The sequence below is a fragment of the Nicotiana tabacum genome, chromosome 6, assembly GCF_000715075.1.
Source record: "Nicotiana tabacum cultivar K326 chromosome 6, ASM71507v2, whole genome shotgun sequence".
Taxonomy (NCBI): Eukaryota; Viridiplantae; Streptophyta; class Magnoliopsida; order Solanales; family Solanaceae; genus Nicotiana; species Nicotiana tabacum.
The window spans coordinates 167039663-167058961 of NC_134085.1; the positions used below are offsets into that span (position 1 = coordinate 167039663).

At 39.9% G+C, this 19299-nt stretch overlaps 1 protein-coding gene across 41 annotated transcripts in view; it reads right to left on the reverse strand.

The window, feature by feature from the left end:
* LOC107777658 (uncharacterized) overlaps positions 1–13922 on the reverse strand; it is a 38733-nt gene extending 24811 nt beyond the window's left edge. For 25 of the 41 annotated variants that reach the window (XM_075255842.1, XM_075255851.1, XM_075255850.1 and 22 more), the window contains exons 1-2: positions 13734–13918; positions 66–360 (exon numbers count right to left, since the gene is read on the reverse strand). In XM_075255842.1, coding sequence (XP_075111943.1) covers positions 66–360; positions 13734–13841 — 403 coding nt within the window. In that variant the 5' untranslated portion in view covers positions 13842–13918. Of the gene's footprint in view, positions 1–65; positions 12698–13733 lie in introns of all 41 variants that reach the window. The other 16 variants (XM_075255846.1, XM_075255854.1, XM_075255845.1 and 13 more) reach the window with 9 other exon arrangements.
* Positions 13923–19299: the final 5377 nt, after the last annotated feature.

The following is a 19299-nucleotide window of genomic DNA, read 5'->3' on the forward strand; positions in this document are numbered from 1 at the left end:
ATGAGCATACAAAATATGTGTATCACATAGTTTATTCAAGGATAACAAAATCTTAGCGCACAAACCTGTTGTCAAGGTAGAAGATGAGGCTCCTGTTAGAGCAGCTCTCTGCCTCGCTAATTCTCTATTAAATTGGTAAAAAGCTGATACTTCAGTGGAATCACTGGTTGGATTCTGCTTTCTAGAATGAAGGTATGTCGTTCGACGCTCCAGTAAATTTAGTTCTCTTTTATCGACCGACCTCGCCCTATACATTTCGCGACGTCTTTGTTTAATTTGGATGCCTCTTTCTTTAGAGCATTGACGTTTCCCTTTTTGTGTCCAGCATGTTGAATCCACGGGTTTTTTAAAATTTGACATCTTTGGTGTGCATAAGTTTCACATATACCAAATCAAAACTTAGAAGTAAAATATATGCACTACAAACCAATGAATATCAGCACTCGTTATGGTGGTATTAAACAAAACATACCAAAACAGATAAAAGTTTTGGATAAAACATGGTAAAACAAAGTAATTTAGCAGGCATCAAAAGTTAAAACATGGATATATTAAGTAGAAGCAGAGTTGAGTAAATTTATTTTTGTCGCATCACTTGAACCCGAGACGTTTGACTAAGAGTGAAGAAACCATATTTACGACTCGAACTCATAATATTTAATTAAGACTTGAGATTAAAAATTCATAATCCTCCCATCACGATTCTTCATGTTAATTAATTGCAATATCGTATAGCATAATTGGATAGCTCATTTATATTTATTGAACCAACCGATTATATGTGATGACCCAAAAGGACATCACTTGTTTTTAAATTGAATTCTGCATTTCGAGGCCTTAAAAATATCTTTTAGCATCAACTCGATTTGTGTGCACTGTTCGAACGCGTAGCCTGAAAGCTTATATGTGAAAATCTGTGAAAATGATAAATTTTAACTATAAAATGAATTAATTTGACTTCGTTCGACGTTTTGGATAAATGGATCCAGACCCGTAATTTGATGGTCCCGGAGGGTCCGTAAGAAAATATGGGACTTGGGCGTATGCCCGGAATCGAATTCCGAGGTTCCAAGCCCAAGAAATGAATTTTTAAAAAAAATTATTTTTTGAAATTGTTTAAAGGATTTGGAAATGAATTTTGATTAGAACATATTGGTATCGGGCCAGTATTTTGGTTCCGGTGCCCGGTACAGGTGTTATACGTGATTTAAGATAATTCTGTGAAGTTTGGTAAGAAACGAAATCCGTTTGACGTGATTCGAACCTTAAATGCAAAATTTGATGTTTTAAGAAGTTTTGAAATAATCCATTGATTTTGAGGTTTAATTCGATGTTAATGATGTCATTTTGGCGATTTATCGCACGGATAAGTTCATATGATATTTTTGAGTTAGTACGTATGTTTGGCTTGGAACCCCGAGGGCTCGGGTGAGTTTCGGATGTGTTTCGAAAGGTTTTTGGAACTCAAAAAGTTGCAGGTTTTTCAGTTCTGGTGTGCTAATATTTTCTTCTTCACGTTCGGGGGAGGACCCTCACCAACGCGATGAGCTATTCATGCAGAAGGAAAATTCCTTCTACGCGAATGCGAGAACCAGGTCGTGAATGCGAAGCATTGGGGGGTCTTCCCTTCGCGACGCGGGCCTGGTATCGCGAACGCGAAGGTTTATAGCATGGACAGGGGGAGGGGTACTATACCCTACGCGAACGCGACCACCTGGACGCGAACGCGAAGGCTCTGGAAGATGAAGCTCCGCGAATGCAAGCCGTTTAGCGCGAATGCGAAAGTCACTTAAGCTGGCTTCATCGCGAACGCAATAGACCTATCGCGAACGCGATGAAGGCCTGTCTAGTGATTTTAAAACAGAACCAAAAAACGAGATTTAGCCAAAATTTCATAACTTCTTCTCTTCAACTCCAAATTGGGCGATTTTTGAAAGGGGATTTCACCACCAATACATAGGTATGTAATCTTAGACTCATTTTCTTCAATTTTCATTAACACCCATTAGATTTCTAGGCCTAAATTATGTGACTAAGGGTAGAAAATTAGGGATTTGGGTAGAGTTAGAGCTTTTTGATTATTTGGGAATTTGACCTTGTTTTGGGGTCGAATTTCAAAACAAATTATATATTCGGGCTCGTGGGTGAATAGGTGATCAGGTTTTGGTCCGAACCTCGTATTTTGACCAAGCAGGCCCAGGGTCAATTTTTGACTTTTTGGGAAGAATGATGGGAAAGATATAATTAAGCATTGAAATTGGATTGTTTAGCATTTATTGATGTTATTAAGTCGATTATATCTAGATACAATTGATTTGGAGCCTAATTTGAAAGGAAAGGTGGTGTTTGAGGCTTGAGTTGGTCATGGAAGTTCGAGGCAAGTGTTCGGTCTAACCTTAGCTTGAGAGATTAGGAGTGGTGTCCTATTTTCTATTTGCTTCTTGTTGAGTACGACATATAGGCATGGTGATGGGTATCTATACGTTGGTGTCGAGCATGAACGTGGGTCTTAAATTGCAATTTATTTTGTGTTCTTAAATAGTACTACGGATGCTTTAATTGATGATTCTCGATATTGAGCAAGGATTAAATTTGTTTTCGTGGAAATTACTTACGAATGAGTATTGGTGTTAGCTGAGATGAGTATAAGTTGGGTTAAGATTGGTTATAGTTGTTTCTCCCTTACCGGGACGTATTTACTTTTACTGTCGAATCCCTTACCGGGATAGTATAGCTTATTGTTGGCCCCTTGCCGGGATTCTTGGTATGGTTATTGCTAAAGGTATATAAATGTTATAATGGATCAGGGTGCACACCGCAACAATACTACACATGGAACGGGTTGCACGCCGGAACAATGTTATGTTGGATCGGGTTGCACGTCGCAACAATGTTATGTTGGAACGGGTTGCATGCCGCAACAATGTTATGTTGGATCGGGTTGCACACCGCAACAATGTTAAATGATAGGGATCAGGTTGCGCACCGCAACAGTGTTATTATGATTTTGATGTAAATCTTGAATTGTTCTCTCATATTTCTCTTAAGTTTCTGCTGGATCCGATATTTCCCCCGTAGCATGTACCCCTCCCATGTTAATTGTTTATTCCATTTTATTTTTCGTTGTATATTATATAACTGCACAGTTTATTTGGAGTCTGGTCCTAGCCTTGTCACTACCTCATCGGGGTTAGCCAGGCGCTTATACCAGCACATGGGGTCGGTTGTGCTGATGCTACACTCTGCACTATATGCAGATTCCGGAGCATCTTTGGACAGTAGCACTTGGGGAGCCTGCCTTCAGTCCAGCCAGAGATCCTGAGGTAGTCTTGCAGGCATCTGCAGGCCCGACGTTCTCTTCTACTTTATTATGTACTCTGTTTTCATTAGATTTTGAGACATATTGTATTTCTTTCAAACAGTTGTTGTAGTAATCTTAGTCCGTCCGTGATATTGTGACACTGAATTCCAGGTAGAGATGTGTGTTGTCATTATCGTACTGGTCTTGGTTATTAGATTAGATTAAATCTTCCGCTTGATTTCATTTATCGTTAATATCTAAATGTTGGATACCTGTTAATTCAGATTGTTAAAAAGGGGTTAAAATGAAAGAGTTAGAAATTTTCTATGTTTAGTGGCTTGCCTAGCTTTTACGAGTAGGCGCCATCACGACTCTCGAGGGTGGGAAATCCGGGTTGTGACAAGTTGGTATCAGAGATCTAGGTTACATAGGTCTCACAATTCACGGACAAGCTTAGTAGAGTCTGAGGGATCGGTATGGAGACGTCTATATTTATCCCCTAGAGGCTACAGAGTTAGGAAACATTCCACATTTATTCTTTCTTGTCGTGCGGATTGGTTTCTCAATGCTAATTGAAATTCTACTCTGTTCTTTTGCAGATGGCGAGAACACGCGCTTCCTCATCCACCGACCAGTAGCCCGAGCCCTAGCAGTAGCTCCTATGAGGGGCAGAGGGAGAGGCTGTGCTAGAGGCCGAGGTAGGGGCAGAGCTCAGCCCAGGGCAGCAGCACCCACAGCGGAGCCTCAATTTGACTTTGATGATGAGGTTCCGGCCCCAGCAGTTCTGGTGGGCCCAGCTCAGGTCCCAAAGGGGTTTATTGCTACCCTAGTACTTCAGGATGCTTTGGTCCGTCTAGTGGTCCTTATGGAGAGTGTCACTCGGGCAGGCTTGCTTCCTGTAGCACCAGCCGTCTTTCAGGTTGGAGGAGGAGCCCAGACTCCTGCTACTCGCACCTCGGAGTAGGTAGCTACACAGTTCCAGACTCTTGCGGTTCAGCCAGTTAGAGCAGTTCAGCCGGGTGTGGTAGCTCATACTGGTGATAGAGCAGCTATGCCTGCCGATGCCTTATGGAGGTAGGATAGGTTCACCAAGCTCTTTACTACTACTTTCAGCGGTGCATCTACTGAGGATCCCCAGGATTATCTAGATAGCTGTTATGAGGTTCTCAGGAACATGGGGATAGTTGAGACTAATGGGGTCGATTTTGCCACTTTTCGCCTGTCTGGATTTGCCAAGATTTAGTGGAGGGATTTCTGCTTGGCTAGACCAGACGGATTGCCAGCTTTGACTTGGGAGTAGTTTACTCAGCTATTTTTGGAGACGTTTCTCCCCATCAGTTAGAGAGAGGCCTATCGAAGGTAGTTTGAGTGTCTCCAGCAGGGTTCCATGAATGTTACCCAGTATGAGACCAGATTCATCAACTTGGCTTGTCATGCTCTTGTCATACTTCCCACCGAGAGAGAGAGAGGGTGAAGAGGTTCATTGATTGACTTATTCAGCCGATTCATCTTCAGATGGCTAGGGAGACTGGGAGTGAGATTACTTTTTAGGAGGCAGCCAATGTGGCCAGGAGAGCGGATATGGTTCTGTCGCAGGGAGGTGGTCATGGGTCGGACAAAAGGCCCCGTCATTCAGGCAGATTCAGTGGTGCCTCGTCTGGAGGCAGGGATTCGTATGGTAGAGGCCATCCTCCTAGGCCCTTTCAGTCAGCACTTCAGGTTTCTCACGGTGCTTCAGGTGGCCGTGGTTCTCACATGCAGTATTCTGATCAGCAGCCCTACAGTGCACCACCAACTCCTATCAGTGAACCGCCACTCCAGAGTTTTCAGGGTGGTCATTCAGGTCGCTAGGGTCAATCTCTGTTTCCTCAGCCGCAGCACTCAGGTGGATGTTTTCAGTGTGGTGAGTATGGTCATATCAAGAGAGCTTGTCCGAGATTGGTGGGTACTCATTCGCAACAGCAGGGTTCCCGTGCTATGGTTCAGGCACCAGGTGTTCCACAGACCGCCCGCCAGCTAGAGGTGGGAGTAGAGGTGCTAGAGGTGGAGGTAGAGGTTCTAGAGGTGGAGCTCTGACCGCTAGAGGTGGAGGCCAGCCAGTTATAGGCTGTCCCAGAGAGGTAGTCCAGGGTGGGGGGCCCAGCCCCGATGTTATGCTCTTCCAGCCGCCTAAGGCTGAGGCTTCTGATGTAGTTATCATAGGTACTGTTCCGGTTTGTGGCAGAGATGCTTTCATTTTATTTGATCCAGGGTCTACGTACTCCTATGTGTCATCTTATTTTGCACTGTATCTGGTCATGCATAGTGATTCTTTGAGTGCCCATGTATATGTGTTTACACCAGTTGGTGACTCTATTGTGGTAGATTAAGTCCATCATTCTTGTATAGTTATGATTAGAAGTCTTGAAACTCGTGTAGATTTGCTTCTTTTGGATATGGTCAAGTTTGATGTCATATTAGGGATGGACTGGTTATCACCTTAACACGCTATCTTGGACTGTCATGCCAAGACTGTGATCTTAGCCTTACCGAGTTTACCTCGTTTAGAGTGGAGAGGGACTCCTGGTCATTCTACCCGTAGTGTTATTTCTTATGTGAAGGCTCGGCGTATGGTCGAGAAGGGGTGTTTGGTCTATTTGGCATATGTTCATGACTCTAGTGCTAAGGTTCCTTCTATTGATTCTGTGCCCGTTGTTCGTGAGTTTCCTGAGTTTTTCCCTTCAGACCTGTCAGGTATGCCACCCGAAAGGGATATTGACTTTTGCATTGATTTGGCTCCGGGCACTCAGCCTATTTCTATCCCGTCGTATCGTATGGCCCCACCAAAGTTGAAAGAGTTGAAGGAGCAGTTGCAAGACTTTCTTGAGAAGGGTTCCATTAGGCCAAGTGTTTCGCCTTGGGGTGCGCCAGTGTTGTTTGTTAAGAAGAAGGACGGATCGATGAGAATGTGTATTGATTACTGGCAGTTGAATAAGGTTACGATCAATAATAAGTATCCATTGCTGAGGATTGATGATTTATTTGATCAGCTTCAGGGTGCTAAGGTATTTTCGAAGATTGACTTGAGATTTGGCTACCATCAGTTAAGGATTAGGGCATCCAATGTCCCTAAGACAGCTTTTTGCACTCGGTACGGGCACTATGAGTTCTTGGTGATGTTATTCGGGTTGACAAATGCCCCAGCAACTTTTATGGATTTGATGAACCGAGTGTTCAGGCCTTACTTGGATTCATTCGTGGTAGTCATCATTGATGATATTTTGATATATTCCCGTAGCCGGGAGGAGCACGTGCAACATCTTAGAGTGGTGTTTAGACCTTGAGGGATAGTCAGTTATATGCTAAGTTCTCGAAGTGTAAGTTCTAGTTGAGTTCAGTTGCATTCCTGGGTCATGTTGTATCACCAGAGGGTATTCAGGTTGATCCGAAGAAGATTGAGGTAGTCAAGAACTGGCCTAGACCAGCATCAACTATAGAGATTCGGAGTTTCTTGGGATTGGCAGACTACTATCATCTATCGCAGCTCCGATGACCAGGTTGACCCAGAAGGGTGCCCAGTTTAGATGGTCGGACGAGTGTGAGGCGAGCTTTCAGAAGCTCAAGACAGCTCTGACTACGGCACCGGTGTTGGTTTTGCCCACAGGTTCAGGGCCTTATACAGTTTATTGTGATGCATCTCGTATTGGACTTGGTGCAGTGTTGATGCAGGATGGCAAGGTCATTGCCTATGCTTCGCGGCAGTTGAAGATTCATGAGAAGAACTACCCGGTTCACGATTTGGAGTTGGCATCCATTGGTCACGCATTGAAGATTTGGAGGTATTATCTGTATGGCGTGGCATGTGAGGTGTTCACGGATCACAAGAGTCTTCAGTATTTGTTCAAGCAAAAAGAGTTGAATTTAAGGCAGAGAAGGTGGTTAGAGCTGTTGAAAGACTATGATATCACCATCTTATATCATTCGGGAAAGGCCAATATGGTGGCCGATGCTTTAAGTAGGAAGTCAGGCAGTATGGGTAGTCTTGCTTATATTTCGGTCAGTGAGAGACCTTTTGCTTTAGATATTCAGACTTTGGCCAATCAGTTCGTGAGGTTGGATGTTTCTGAGCCCAGCCGTGTGTTAGCTTTCATAGTCGCTCGTTCTTCATTATTAGAGAGTATCCGTGATCGGCAATATAATGATCCCCATTTATGTGTCCTTAGAGACACGGTGCAGCACGGAGGTGCCAAGCAGGTTACCTTAGGTGATGATGGAGTTTTGAGATTGCACGGTCGCGTTTGTGTGCCTAATGTGGATGGACTCTGAGAGTTGATTTTAGAGGAGGCCCATAGCTCCTGGTACTCTATTCATCCGGGCGTCGCGAAGTTGTATCAGGATTTGTGGCAGCATTATTATTGGCGAATAATGAAGAAGGATATCGTTGCATGTGTGGTTTGGTATTTGAATTGTTAGCAGGTTAAGTACGAGCATCAGAGGCCCAGTGGTTCATTTCATAGGATTGAGCTTCCCGAGTGGAAGTGGGAGCAGATCACTATGGATTTCATTGTTGGACTCTCGTAGACTCGGAGGAAGTTCGACGTAGTGTGGGTTATTGTTGATAGGCTGACCAAGTCAGCGCATTTCATTCTTGTGGAAATCTCCTATTCTTCTGAGAGTTTAGCTGAGATCTATATCCGGGAGATTGTTCGCCTTCATGGTGTACCTGTGTCTTTCATTTCGGACCGAGGTACGCAGTTTACCTCGCACTTCTGGAGAGAAGTTCAGCAAGAGTTGGGCATGCGGGTTGAGTTGAGCAAAGCATTTCATCCTCGGACGGACGGGCAGTCCGAGCGGACCATTCAGATCTTGGAGGATATGCTCCGAGCTTGTGTCATTGACTTTAGAGGCTCGTGGGATCAGTTTTTGCCTTTAGCAAAGTTTGCCTACAACAACAGCTACCATTCGAGTATCCAGATGGCTCCTTATGAGGCTTTATATGGTACGCGATGTCAGTCTACGGTTGGATGGTTTGAGCCAGGAGAGGCTCGGTTGTTGGGTACATATCTGGTTCAGGATGCCTTGGACAAGGTTTGGATCATTCAGGATAGGCTTCTTACCGCTCAGTCCAGGCAAAAGAGTTATGCCGACCACAAGGTTCGTGATTAAGCATTTATGGTCGGTGAGCGAGTTTTGCTTCAAGTGTCGCCTATGAAAGGTGTGATGAGATTTGGGAAGAAGGGAAAGCTTAGCCCTATGTTCATTGACCTGTTTGAGATCCTTGATCGAGTGGGAGAGGTGGCTTATAGACTTGCATTGTCGCCAAGCTTATCAGTCGTGCATCCAGTGTTTCATGTGTCCATGCTTCGAAAATATCAGTGTGATCCATCCCACGTGTTAGATTTCAGCACTGTTCAGTTGGACAAGGACTTGTCTTATGAGGAGGAGCCAGTAGTTATTCTAGACTGACAGGCTCGTTAGTTGAGATCAAAGAGTTTTCCTTCTGTTCGTGTTCAGTGGAGAGGTCAGCCTGTTGAGACATCGACCTGGGAGTCCGAGTCTGATATGCGGAGCCGTTATCCCGATCCTTTCCCTAACTCGGAAACTTCCTTCTTCTATCCGTTCGAAGACGAACGGTTGTTTTAGAGGTTGAAAATATGATGATCCAAAAGTTCATCACTTGTTTTTAAATGGAATTCTGCATTTTGAGGCCTTAAAAACCTCTTTTAGCATCACCTCGATTTGCATGCATAGTCCGGGAGCATAGCCGGAAAGCTTATATGTGAAAATCTATGAAAAATGATAAATTTTGATTATAAAATGAATTAATTTGACTTCGGTCAATGTTTTGGGTAAACGGATCCGGACTCATGATTTGACGGCCCTAGAGGGTCCGTAGGAAAATATGGGACTTGGGCGTATGCCCGAAATCGAATTCCGAGGTCCCAAGCCCAAGAAATGAATTTTTAAAGAAAATTATTTTCTGAAATTGTTTAAAGGATTTGGAAATGAATTTTGATTAGAACATGTTGGTATCGGGCTCGTATTTTGTTTCTGGTGCTCGGTACAGGTCTTATACGTGATTTAAGATAATTCTGTGAAGTTTGGTAAGAAACGGAATCCGTTTGACGTGATTCAGACCTTAAATGCAAAATTTGATGTTTTAAGAAGTTTTGAAATAATCCATTGATTTTAAGGTTTAATTCGATGTTAATGATGTTATTTTGGCGATTTGATCGCACGGATAAGTTCATATGATGTTTTTAAGTTAGTACGCATGTTTGGTTTGGAGCCCCGAGGGCTCGGGTGAGTTTCGGATGTGTTTCGGAAGGTTTTTCGAACTCAAAAAGTTGCAGGTTTTTCAGTTTTGGTGTGCTGATATTCTTTTCTTCGCGTCCGGGGGAGGATCCTCGCGAACGAGATGAGCTATTCATGCTGAAGAAAAATTCCTTCTACGCAAACGCGAGAACCAGATAGCGAACGCGAAGCATTGGGGGGTCTTCCCTTCGCGAACGCGGGCCTGGTATCGCGAACGCGAAGGCTTATAGCCTGGGCGGGGGGAGGGGTACTGTACCCTCCACGAACGCGACCACCAGGACGCGAATGTGAAGGCTCTAGGAGCTGAAGCTCACGAACGCGAGCCGTTTAGCGCGAACGCGAAGGTCACTTAAGCTGGCTTCATCGCGAACGCGACAGGCCTATCGCAAACGCGATGAAGGCCTGTCCAGTGATTTTAAAACAGAACCAAAAACGGGATTTAGCAAAAATTTCATAACTTCTTCTCTTCTCTCCAAATTGGGCGATTTTTGAAAGGGGATTTCACCACCAATATATAGGTATGTAATCTTATACTCATTTTCTTCAATTTTCATTAACACCCATTAGATTTCTAGGCCTAAATCATGTGATTAATGGTAGAAAATTAGGGATTTGGGTAGAGTTAGGGCTTTTTGATTATTTGGGAATTTGACCTCGTTTTGGGGTCAGATTTTAAAATAAATTATATATTCGGGCTCGTGGGTGAACGGGTGATTGGGTTTTGGTCCGAACCTTGTATTTTGACCAAGTAGGCCCGATGTCGATTTTTGACTTTTTAGGAAGAATGATGGGAAAGCTATAATTAAGCATTGAAATTGGATTGTTTAGCGTTTATTGATGTTATTAAGTCAATTATGTCTAGATACAATTGATTTGGAGCCGAATTCGAAAGGAAAGGCGGTGTTTGAGGCTTGAGTTGGTCGTGGAAGTTCGAGGTAGTGTTCGATCTAACCTTAGCTTGAGGGATTAGGAGTGGTGTCCTATTTGTTATTTGCTTCTTGTTGAGTACGACGTATAGGCATGGTGACGAGTATCTATACGTTTGTGTGGATCATGACCGCGAGTCTTAAATTGCAATTTATTTTGTGTTCTTAAATAGTACTACGGATGCTTTAATTGATGATTCTCGATATTAAGCAAGGATTAAGTTTGTTTTCGTGGAAATTACTTATGATTGAGTATTGGTGTTAGCTGAGATGAGTAGAAGTTCGGTTAAGATTGGTTATAGTTGTTTCTCCCTTGCCGGGACGTATTTACTTTTACTGTCGAATCCCTTGCCGGGATAGTGTAACTTATTGTTGGTCCCTTGTCGGGACTCTTGGTATGGTTGTTGCTAAAGATATATAAATGTTATGTTGGATCGGGTTGCACGCCGCAACAATATTATATATGGAACGGGTTGCACGCAGCAACAATGTTATGTTGGTTCGGGTTGCACGCCGCAAAAATACTATATATGGAACGGGTTGCACGCCGCAACAATGTTATGTTGGAACGGGTTGCACGCCGCAATAATATTATGTTGGAACGGGTTGCAACGCCGCAACAATGTTATGTTGGATCGGGTTGCACACTGCAACAATGTTATATTGGATCGGGTTGCACGCCGCAACAGTGATACAAATGGATCGGGTTGCACGCCGCAACAGTGTTAAATGATAGGGATCAGGTTGCGTGCCGCAACAGTGTTATTATGGTTTTGTTGTAAATCTTGAATTGTTCTCTCATATTTCTCTTAAGTTTTTGTTGGATTCGATATTTTCCCCGTAGCATGTACCCTCCCATGTTAATTGTTTATTCCTGTTTATTTTCCGTTGTATATTATATAACTGCACAGGTTTATCTGGAGTCTGGTCCTAGCCTAATCACTACCTCGCTGGGGTTAGGCCAGACACTTACCAGCACATGGGGTCGGTTGTGCTGATGTTACACTCTACACTATGTGTAGATTCCGGAGCAGCTTTTGGATAGTAGCACTTGGGGAGCCTGACTTCAGTCCAACCAGAGAACCCGAGGTAGTCATGCAGGCGTCCGCAGGCCCGGAATTCTCTTCTACTTTGTTATGTACTTTGTTTTCATTAGATTTCGAGACAGATTGTATTTCTTTCAGACAGTTGTTGTAGTAATCTTAGTTCGTCCGTGATATTATGACACCGGATTCCGGGTAGAGATGTGTGTTGTCATTATCGTACTGGTCTTGGTTATTATATTAGATTAAGTCTTCCGCTTGATTTCATTTATCGTTAATATCTAAATATTGGATACCTGTTAATTCAGATTGTTAAAAAGGGTTAAAAATAAAATAGTTAGAAATTTTCTATGTTTAGTGGCTTGCCTAGCTTCTACGAGTAGGCGTTATCACGACTGCCGAGGGAGAAAAATTCAAATTGTGACATTATAATTCAAATAAAATCCTATGTAACTTATATATTACATATGACTCTTTTCAAATCTTTTTTCCAGTAATATAAACTATACTTTTATTTCTTTTGTCTCCTTCAATCATTAAAGCCAAAACAATTTTTCATTAAGGAAAAAAATCAAATCTTTAAAAAATAGGGTTATTGATGGATGAAAGTAAATGGAAAGGATAGGAGATGAGTCAAATGAAGCAATTTTATATGTTAATGTACGTCGTCGAATTTTGCTTGATAGGTTAGCTCATTTGACTCTTCCTAAATATCTTATCAATCAAACTGCAAAAATTGAACTGATGAATCACACAGTACTAAAGATATAATCTTTTGCTGCTACCTTTGCAACTGGAATTAATCCCAAAGTAATTTCAGCCATCAAAAGCTAAAACATGGATCCTTCAATCCATTTTTGATGGACATTTTTAATACAAATAACATTCCATATGACAAATGGACTACTATAGTGGGATGCGCAGTGATACAAGAATAAATGTGATTATAAAACATAAAATCCTTGGTCCTATTTGGGATGATATAAAATAATTTTCCTTTGAAATTCTTTGTACTTGGTTGTCTAGAACTGAAAATTATGTTTCTGTAAATCGAAGCATTCCCCACCTCCACTCTCCATTATATTATATTGCACCAACTTTATATCCGACGAAACAGCAAAGCTAAGCAAATTCTAAAATTGAAGAGACAAAACAATGGAGCAAATCAATTATATCTCAAAGTCAAACTACGGACATTTTGAAACAGGTAGCAAGTATAAACCAAGAAAGGCTTGTAGATCAGTTGGTATAAAAAGTACCGTGCTTCAATACCAACAAAGAAACTTTTCACAAGTAAAATTAGGAAATATGAAAATCTCATTTAGTTTCCCTTTCTCAGAGACATATTGCAGAATTATCAACACAAAAAAGTTGGTCTATAATAGACGGCAAAAGCTCGTTTACAAAATTTCAAAGGAATCCAAAAGAGATGGCTAAAAATCAATGAAATAAAGGAAGAAAAAGGGAAAAACTTACGAGAAATAACAAATGAAATAGGGGCTAGAAAAATTAGAAATCACAAATGGGCTCATTTGGGAAATTAATACCCAAAACCCTCACACAAAACTACTGATTTTAGCTTCCATTGTTGCTTCATATAGAAAGCTTGGAGCTAAACATAGAAGAAGTTGATGCAATTTTGGGATTTACAATGAAAACAAGAAAAGAGAAAGAAAGGAATGTTGCAGTGGGAATTGGAATATGAAGCGAAGCCAGTTGTCCCACAAGAATCAAGCTTAAATTTGGGAAAACAAAAGAGGTGTTTGGGTTAGTTTTGAAATTTTTTCTTTTCTTAATTTGGACCAGATAATATTAACAAATCAGGAAAATCTCAAGATATTATAATTAATAAACATGATATCTCAAGCGATGAAGTTGGTGTTCATCAAAATTTCGATTATTCAGAAGCTGATGATAGACATTCTTCTACACATACCATTTACAACGATTCAGCGAAAAAAGATAAAGAAATTGCACTTACGGATATTCAAAAGATTTCAAAAGTGTTACAATCTGTGAGATAGATATTTGAAAAAGAAAAAACCTAAAGAGATGGAACCACAAAAAAGAGAGAGAAATAAAATGGGAAAACAGAAATCCCTAATTTAAACGCCTACCAATTTTAACTAAATACCAGTGAGTAAAGAAGAACAGTAGAGAAATTCTCACCAGTCGTATTGTCATTGAGAAATCCAGCAAAGGCTCACGGAGAAAACTCAACAGAAGATAGAGAGGAGAAGAGATGATGGAGCTAAGTAAATTCCGATGAAATTTCATAGAGCTGCCCTCTTCTACTAACTCCCAGTTGTCAAAAGTTAAAGTCCACGTGTTGTGTTATTAATACAGCAAGTAAGACTTAAAAGATGCAAAACATGTAAATTTTATAGCTGTAAAGTGGGCTTTGAAAATGCCTCAAAAAGTTGTTTTGTTTACTAAATTCTTCGATGGCAACAAATGTAATAATACTGAAAACTAAGGGCAAAAACATAAAAGTTGAAGCAGGCATGTCGATGAAGACCTGTCAGCTTCACCTAGTGCACTCCCACTTCAAATATAGTAGAAAAGATAAAAATATAAAATTACAAATATACCCTCGTCTTATTCAATTCATACATGCAACACCATTATAGAGCATGTTTTAAAAATAGAGACAACCAAGAACATTCTACCAAAATATTCTTTAGCATCAAATATGGCCAGTAAGCTATAAGACAACTTTTTGAAATCTTTGCTCCCATTCAAGTTAAAATTACAGATGCAAAACCAAATCGAGGAGGAAATTCAATCAAAAGTTGACGGAATTGCGTGACTGGTTAGGTTTCTCCAATGAAGTCAACACGACCGGCTCAACCTGACCCACCCACTCTTTAGGCTTGCTTTCTTCAAAGATCACCACCGGTTCAACTCGCCGGTCACTTGTAACGCCGACATCGGCGTAATTTCCCCGCTCGATTTCCCTTTCCCTCACAACATTCTTCCATTGAGTCGTCGGATGCAGAGTGAACATGGAGTACCTTGCTTATATGCTCTTGATGCTTTCAATGCCACATCCTTTATCTACACCACAAATTGGAGCAGTGAGTTCAGAGTATGAAGATGGAGAAGAAGGGGTTGTGACCCTTTTTTTTAAATAAAATTTGAACATGTGGCAATTTAATAAATAATCTGGTAGCAAAAAAATGTGTAAGCACGCGAGTCAAAAATAGTGGGTACTAAATACACTTTAGAAATTTTGCTTGTGTAATATTATTATCATCCACAAAAAATCTCTAAGGGGGGCTTGGGCCATAGGGGGGAATTCAAAAATAGCCAAAAATTCAAAAATAGCCAGATTTACAATTGGTCGTTCAAAAATAGCCTAATTTCAAAAGTAATCGAAATTTAGCCACTTTTTATGTAAAGATAAATTTGAGCGAAAACACTGTTCAAAACCCGGAAAATACGCCAGTATATTATGCTGGAGTTCCATCATAAGTATACTTGAACTCCAACATATTATACTGGAGTTCCAAGATAAGTATGCTGGAACTCCAGCATAATATGATGGAGTTCCAACATAAGTACACTAGAACTTCAGCATAATATACTGGAGTTCCAGCAAGTATACCGGTCCAGCATAATATGTTGGAGTTCATACACAGGTGCACCGAACTCCAGTATATTATGTTGGATCGGTCTCTGTTACAGCAAAATAGTGGTTATTTTTCATTAACTTGGTAAAAGCGGGCTATTTTGAATGACCCGTCCGAAAACTGGTTATACCGTGCTATTTTTACAGATTTACAATTAGTCGTTCAAATATAGCCCAGTTTCAAAAGTAATCGAAATTTAGTCAATTTTCATGTAAAGATAAATCTGAGCGAAAACACTGTTCAAGACCCGAAAAATACGCCAGTATATTATGCTGGAGTTCCAGCATAAATATACTTGAACTCCAGCATATTATACTGGAGTTCCAGAATAAGTATGCTGGAACTCCAGCATACTAATTCTTGAACTCCAGTATGATATGCTGGAGTTCCAGCAAGTATACCGGTCTAGCATAATATACTGGAGTTTAGAGCACCGAGGCTCCAATTTTCCAGTATATTATACTGGAGTCAGCAAAGTATACCGGTCCAGCATAATATGCTGGAGTTCATACACAGGTGCACCGAACTCCAGTATATTATGTTGGACCAGTCTCTGTTGCAGCAAAATAGTGGCTATTTTTCATTGACTTGGTAAACGCTGGCTATTTTTGAATGACTAGTCCGAAAACTGGCTATATCGTGCTATTTTTACCATCTGGATACTTATGTATTTTTGCCCAAAAAGTTGGAGTTTTGACACAGTTACCCACAAAAATAAAATTATTTACCCTTGTCTACCCATTTGTTTTTCTATTCATAAACTAATTACATTTCTTACCAATAGTAGTTTTTGTGGGGAATTTTTTCTTTATTCTCCAATTTTTTTTATTTCTATGCTTCTTTTCTTCTTCTTCTTTTTTTCTCCTTTTCTTTTTTCTCGTTTTCTTCTTCTTCTTTTTTCATTTTTCCTTTTCTAATTTCATTTAACTTCTTTTTTTTATATTCTTTTTCTCTTCATAATCTAATTTCATTTACTGTTTTCACTATTTTTTATTATTCTTTTTTTATATTATTACTAAAGAAAAATCAAATTGTGTACCAATTAAATGTAGCTAATACAACCAAAAAATATTAATTAACATATGATACCAGTATAGCATATAGTTATACCAACAGGGTATACAACTATACGCAAAGAGTTTAAAATTTTTTAATTCAATTATTAAACTAAAATAATATCAGTTGTCAATAAAAATTTCAAAAAATTCTAAAAAGATCTAATTGTAAGAGTATATCGTTACATTATATAGCATACTATAATATTTTATTTATTTTTTTGCATTTTCAATTTGTCCCTCACGCTGGGTAAAAGCTTAAAGCAAATTAAAAGGGAAAAAGTAAGTGAATTTACGGGTAATAAGTATATTATTATAGTATATTGTATACTATTACATCATACTGTTACAGTATATTGCATATTATTACAGTATACTATAACAATATATTGTATACTATAATAGTATACTGTTGCAGTATAACTATATACTCCTATAGTATATTGTATATTGTAGCGATATACTATTAGGTAACTGTGTTCTTCTCCGATTATTACGATATACTGTTGCAGTATATTGTAAACTGATATTACTTTTGCCTTGATACTTCATTGAAATCTGACTTGTCTGCCCTGCAAATTTTTATAATTATTTTGGGCTAATTTTAATTTGAGAATATAATATAGCTAAATCTCATATATATGACATTATATGAGTGTAACAAATGAAATAACCTTGGGATATGTTAAGTTACAAGTTGATGAATGAAGAACCTAACCTACATGTAAATTAAATAAAAGGTTAGTTAGCAAAAGAAAAGGGATAGGGGTCAAGAAAAGTTACGTGGCAGTTGGTGGTTATATAAGGATTTAACTATGAATCCTTTGAATTTAATAACAAACAAGAGGACAAGAGAATTAAATAACCTATTAAATATCTATAAATGAGTCTCGTGGCTTAAGGGACGGATTGTAAGCAGGCGGGTAATTTATTTTGATCGTTTAAGAAGTTTATGTAATTATTTTAGAAATGGGTAGAAACAAGTAATATAAATGGCCGACGTAGGCATCTTGTGTAGTTTTCCTCCAAAAAAGTTACTCAATGCTAATAATGTCCATACGTGTTTACTTAAAACATATGTTTCAGAATACATAATTTAGAAAAATAAAATAATTGATTTTTTTCCAATTTTAGCTTTATTATAATAGATGTGAAAAGAGATTAATGTGTGAAAATAAAACGTAATAAATTAAGGTAACAGAATAAATAAGTGTAATCTAATCAGATGGTAACAGTTGTTATTTGTTTTTTTGTTGAGGTAAGTAATAATAGAATTATCTACGAAATAGATACAACAAAAATAACATACTCAGTATTATTTCACAATGTGGGGTGTGGGGAAGGTAGTGTGTACGCAGACCTTACCCCTACCTTGTGAGAAATAGAGAGGTTATTACCTAAGGATGGCAATGGGGCGGGGCGGGTTTGGCAAAACTCACAAAAATTTCAACCCGCCCCGTCCCACATATTTAATTTTTCAATTTTCAACCCGCCCCGCCCCACTTAATTTTTTTTGTGTTTTCTTTAATAATATATGTCTAAATTAATTATCTTTTTTATTATTATATCTAAGTTTAATTTAACAAGTTTTCAACCATGCGTATGATGCAACTTTAATAATAGAAAGATACGCAACGTATCTGGGGGTATTTGCATATATACCCGCTTTATGTGTTACGTTTTAACTTGTGTCCGCTTTGCAAAATAAATTGCAAGCGTACCCGCTTTTTCGTATAACTCCAGCATACGGGGCTGAAGTAGCAAAGGCAATCACGCAAAACTTCAGCATTCTAGTAGTCGGGCCTGAAGTTCAGCTCTAGAGCTGAAGTTTTTATTTTGTAACTGGCAAACTTCAGTTCTAGAGCTGAAGTTTTTGTTTTGTAACTGGCGAACTTCAGCTCTAGAGCTGAAGTTTTTGTTTGTAACTGGCGAACTTCATCTCCAGAGCTGAAGTTTTTAAAATCCTTGAGTATATACTGCTGAAGTTTCTATTTTTGGGGGAGGAAGATTGACCTTTCAAATTCCATATTCTAAGTTAAAAGTGGGTACAAATAAGGCGACTAAAAAATGGGTATAGGTTAAATGGGGGCGACCAAATAGGGCGCCCCGTGCAATTTTTACCGTATCTGTGGCTGTCTGTATATGAACCCAAATATCATCTCGTAAGCTAACAAAAATGCCTAGGAACGCTCATTTGTTTCTTTCTCTTTCTTGGTTTCTGATGCTCTTAATATTATGTTATACTAATATTAAGTGCAAATATATTAAACATGAAAGGAATGCCATTATGCAGATTTACTAAAAACATAATTAATTAGCAGTAAAAGTGTTAAGAAAGATTAATTTCAACTTTGATAAAATTCAAAGTTGCCCCGCGTTGAACCCGCATTAAACCCGCAACCCGCCCCGCCCCGCATTAAAAAACTTTAAAATTGTTTTAACTCGCCCCACCTCGCCGCGCCCCGCCCCGCACCCGTATAAGAGTAAACCCGCCCCACCCCGCCCCACCACGCCCTGCCCCGCACCCGCCGCGCCCCATTGCCATCCCTATTTCTAATAGACTCTCGGCTCAGGAAAGCATAAGCACCACATTAACGAAAATATAGACAAGAAGAGGCAGTAACAAAAAATCATATAAAAGCAGAATAAAGAACAACAAGATAGTAAGGTGATCAACAATGAAAGAAAACAACGGTTAGTCATAAAAAACTACTACCAACAGAAAGCGAGATTGCGTGTCAATACTACTACTATAAATACCCTAGACTACCTACTCTACAACCCTAATCCTCGACCTACATGTCTTCCTATCAAGGGTCATGTCCTCGGTCAGCTGAAAATGTGTCATATCTTGCCTAATCACCTCTTCCCACCTTTTCTTTGGCCTACCTCTACCTCTCTGTAAGCCCTCGAATGTCAACCTCTTACACCTCCTCACCTGGGCATCTGTGCTCCTCCTCCTCACATGACCAAACCACCTAAGTCGCGCTTCTCGCATCTTGTCCTCAATAGGGGCCACACTCACCTTGTCGCGAATAACCTCATTTC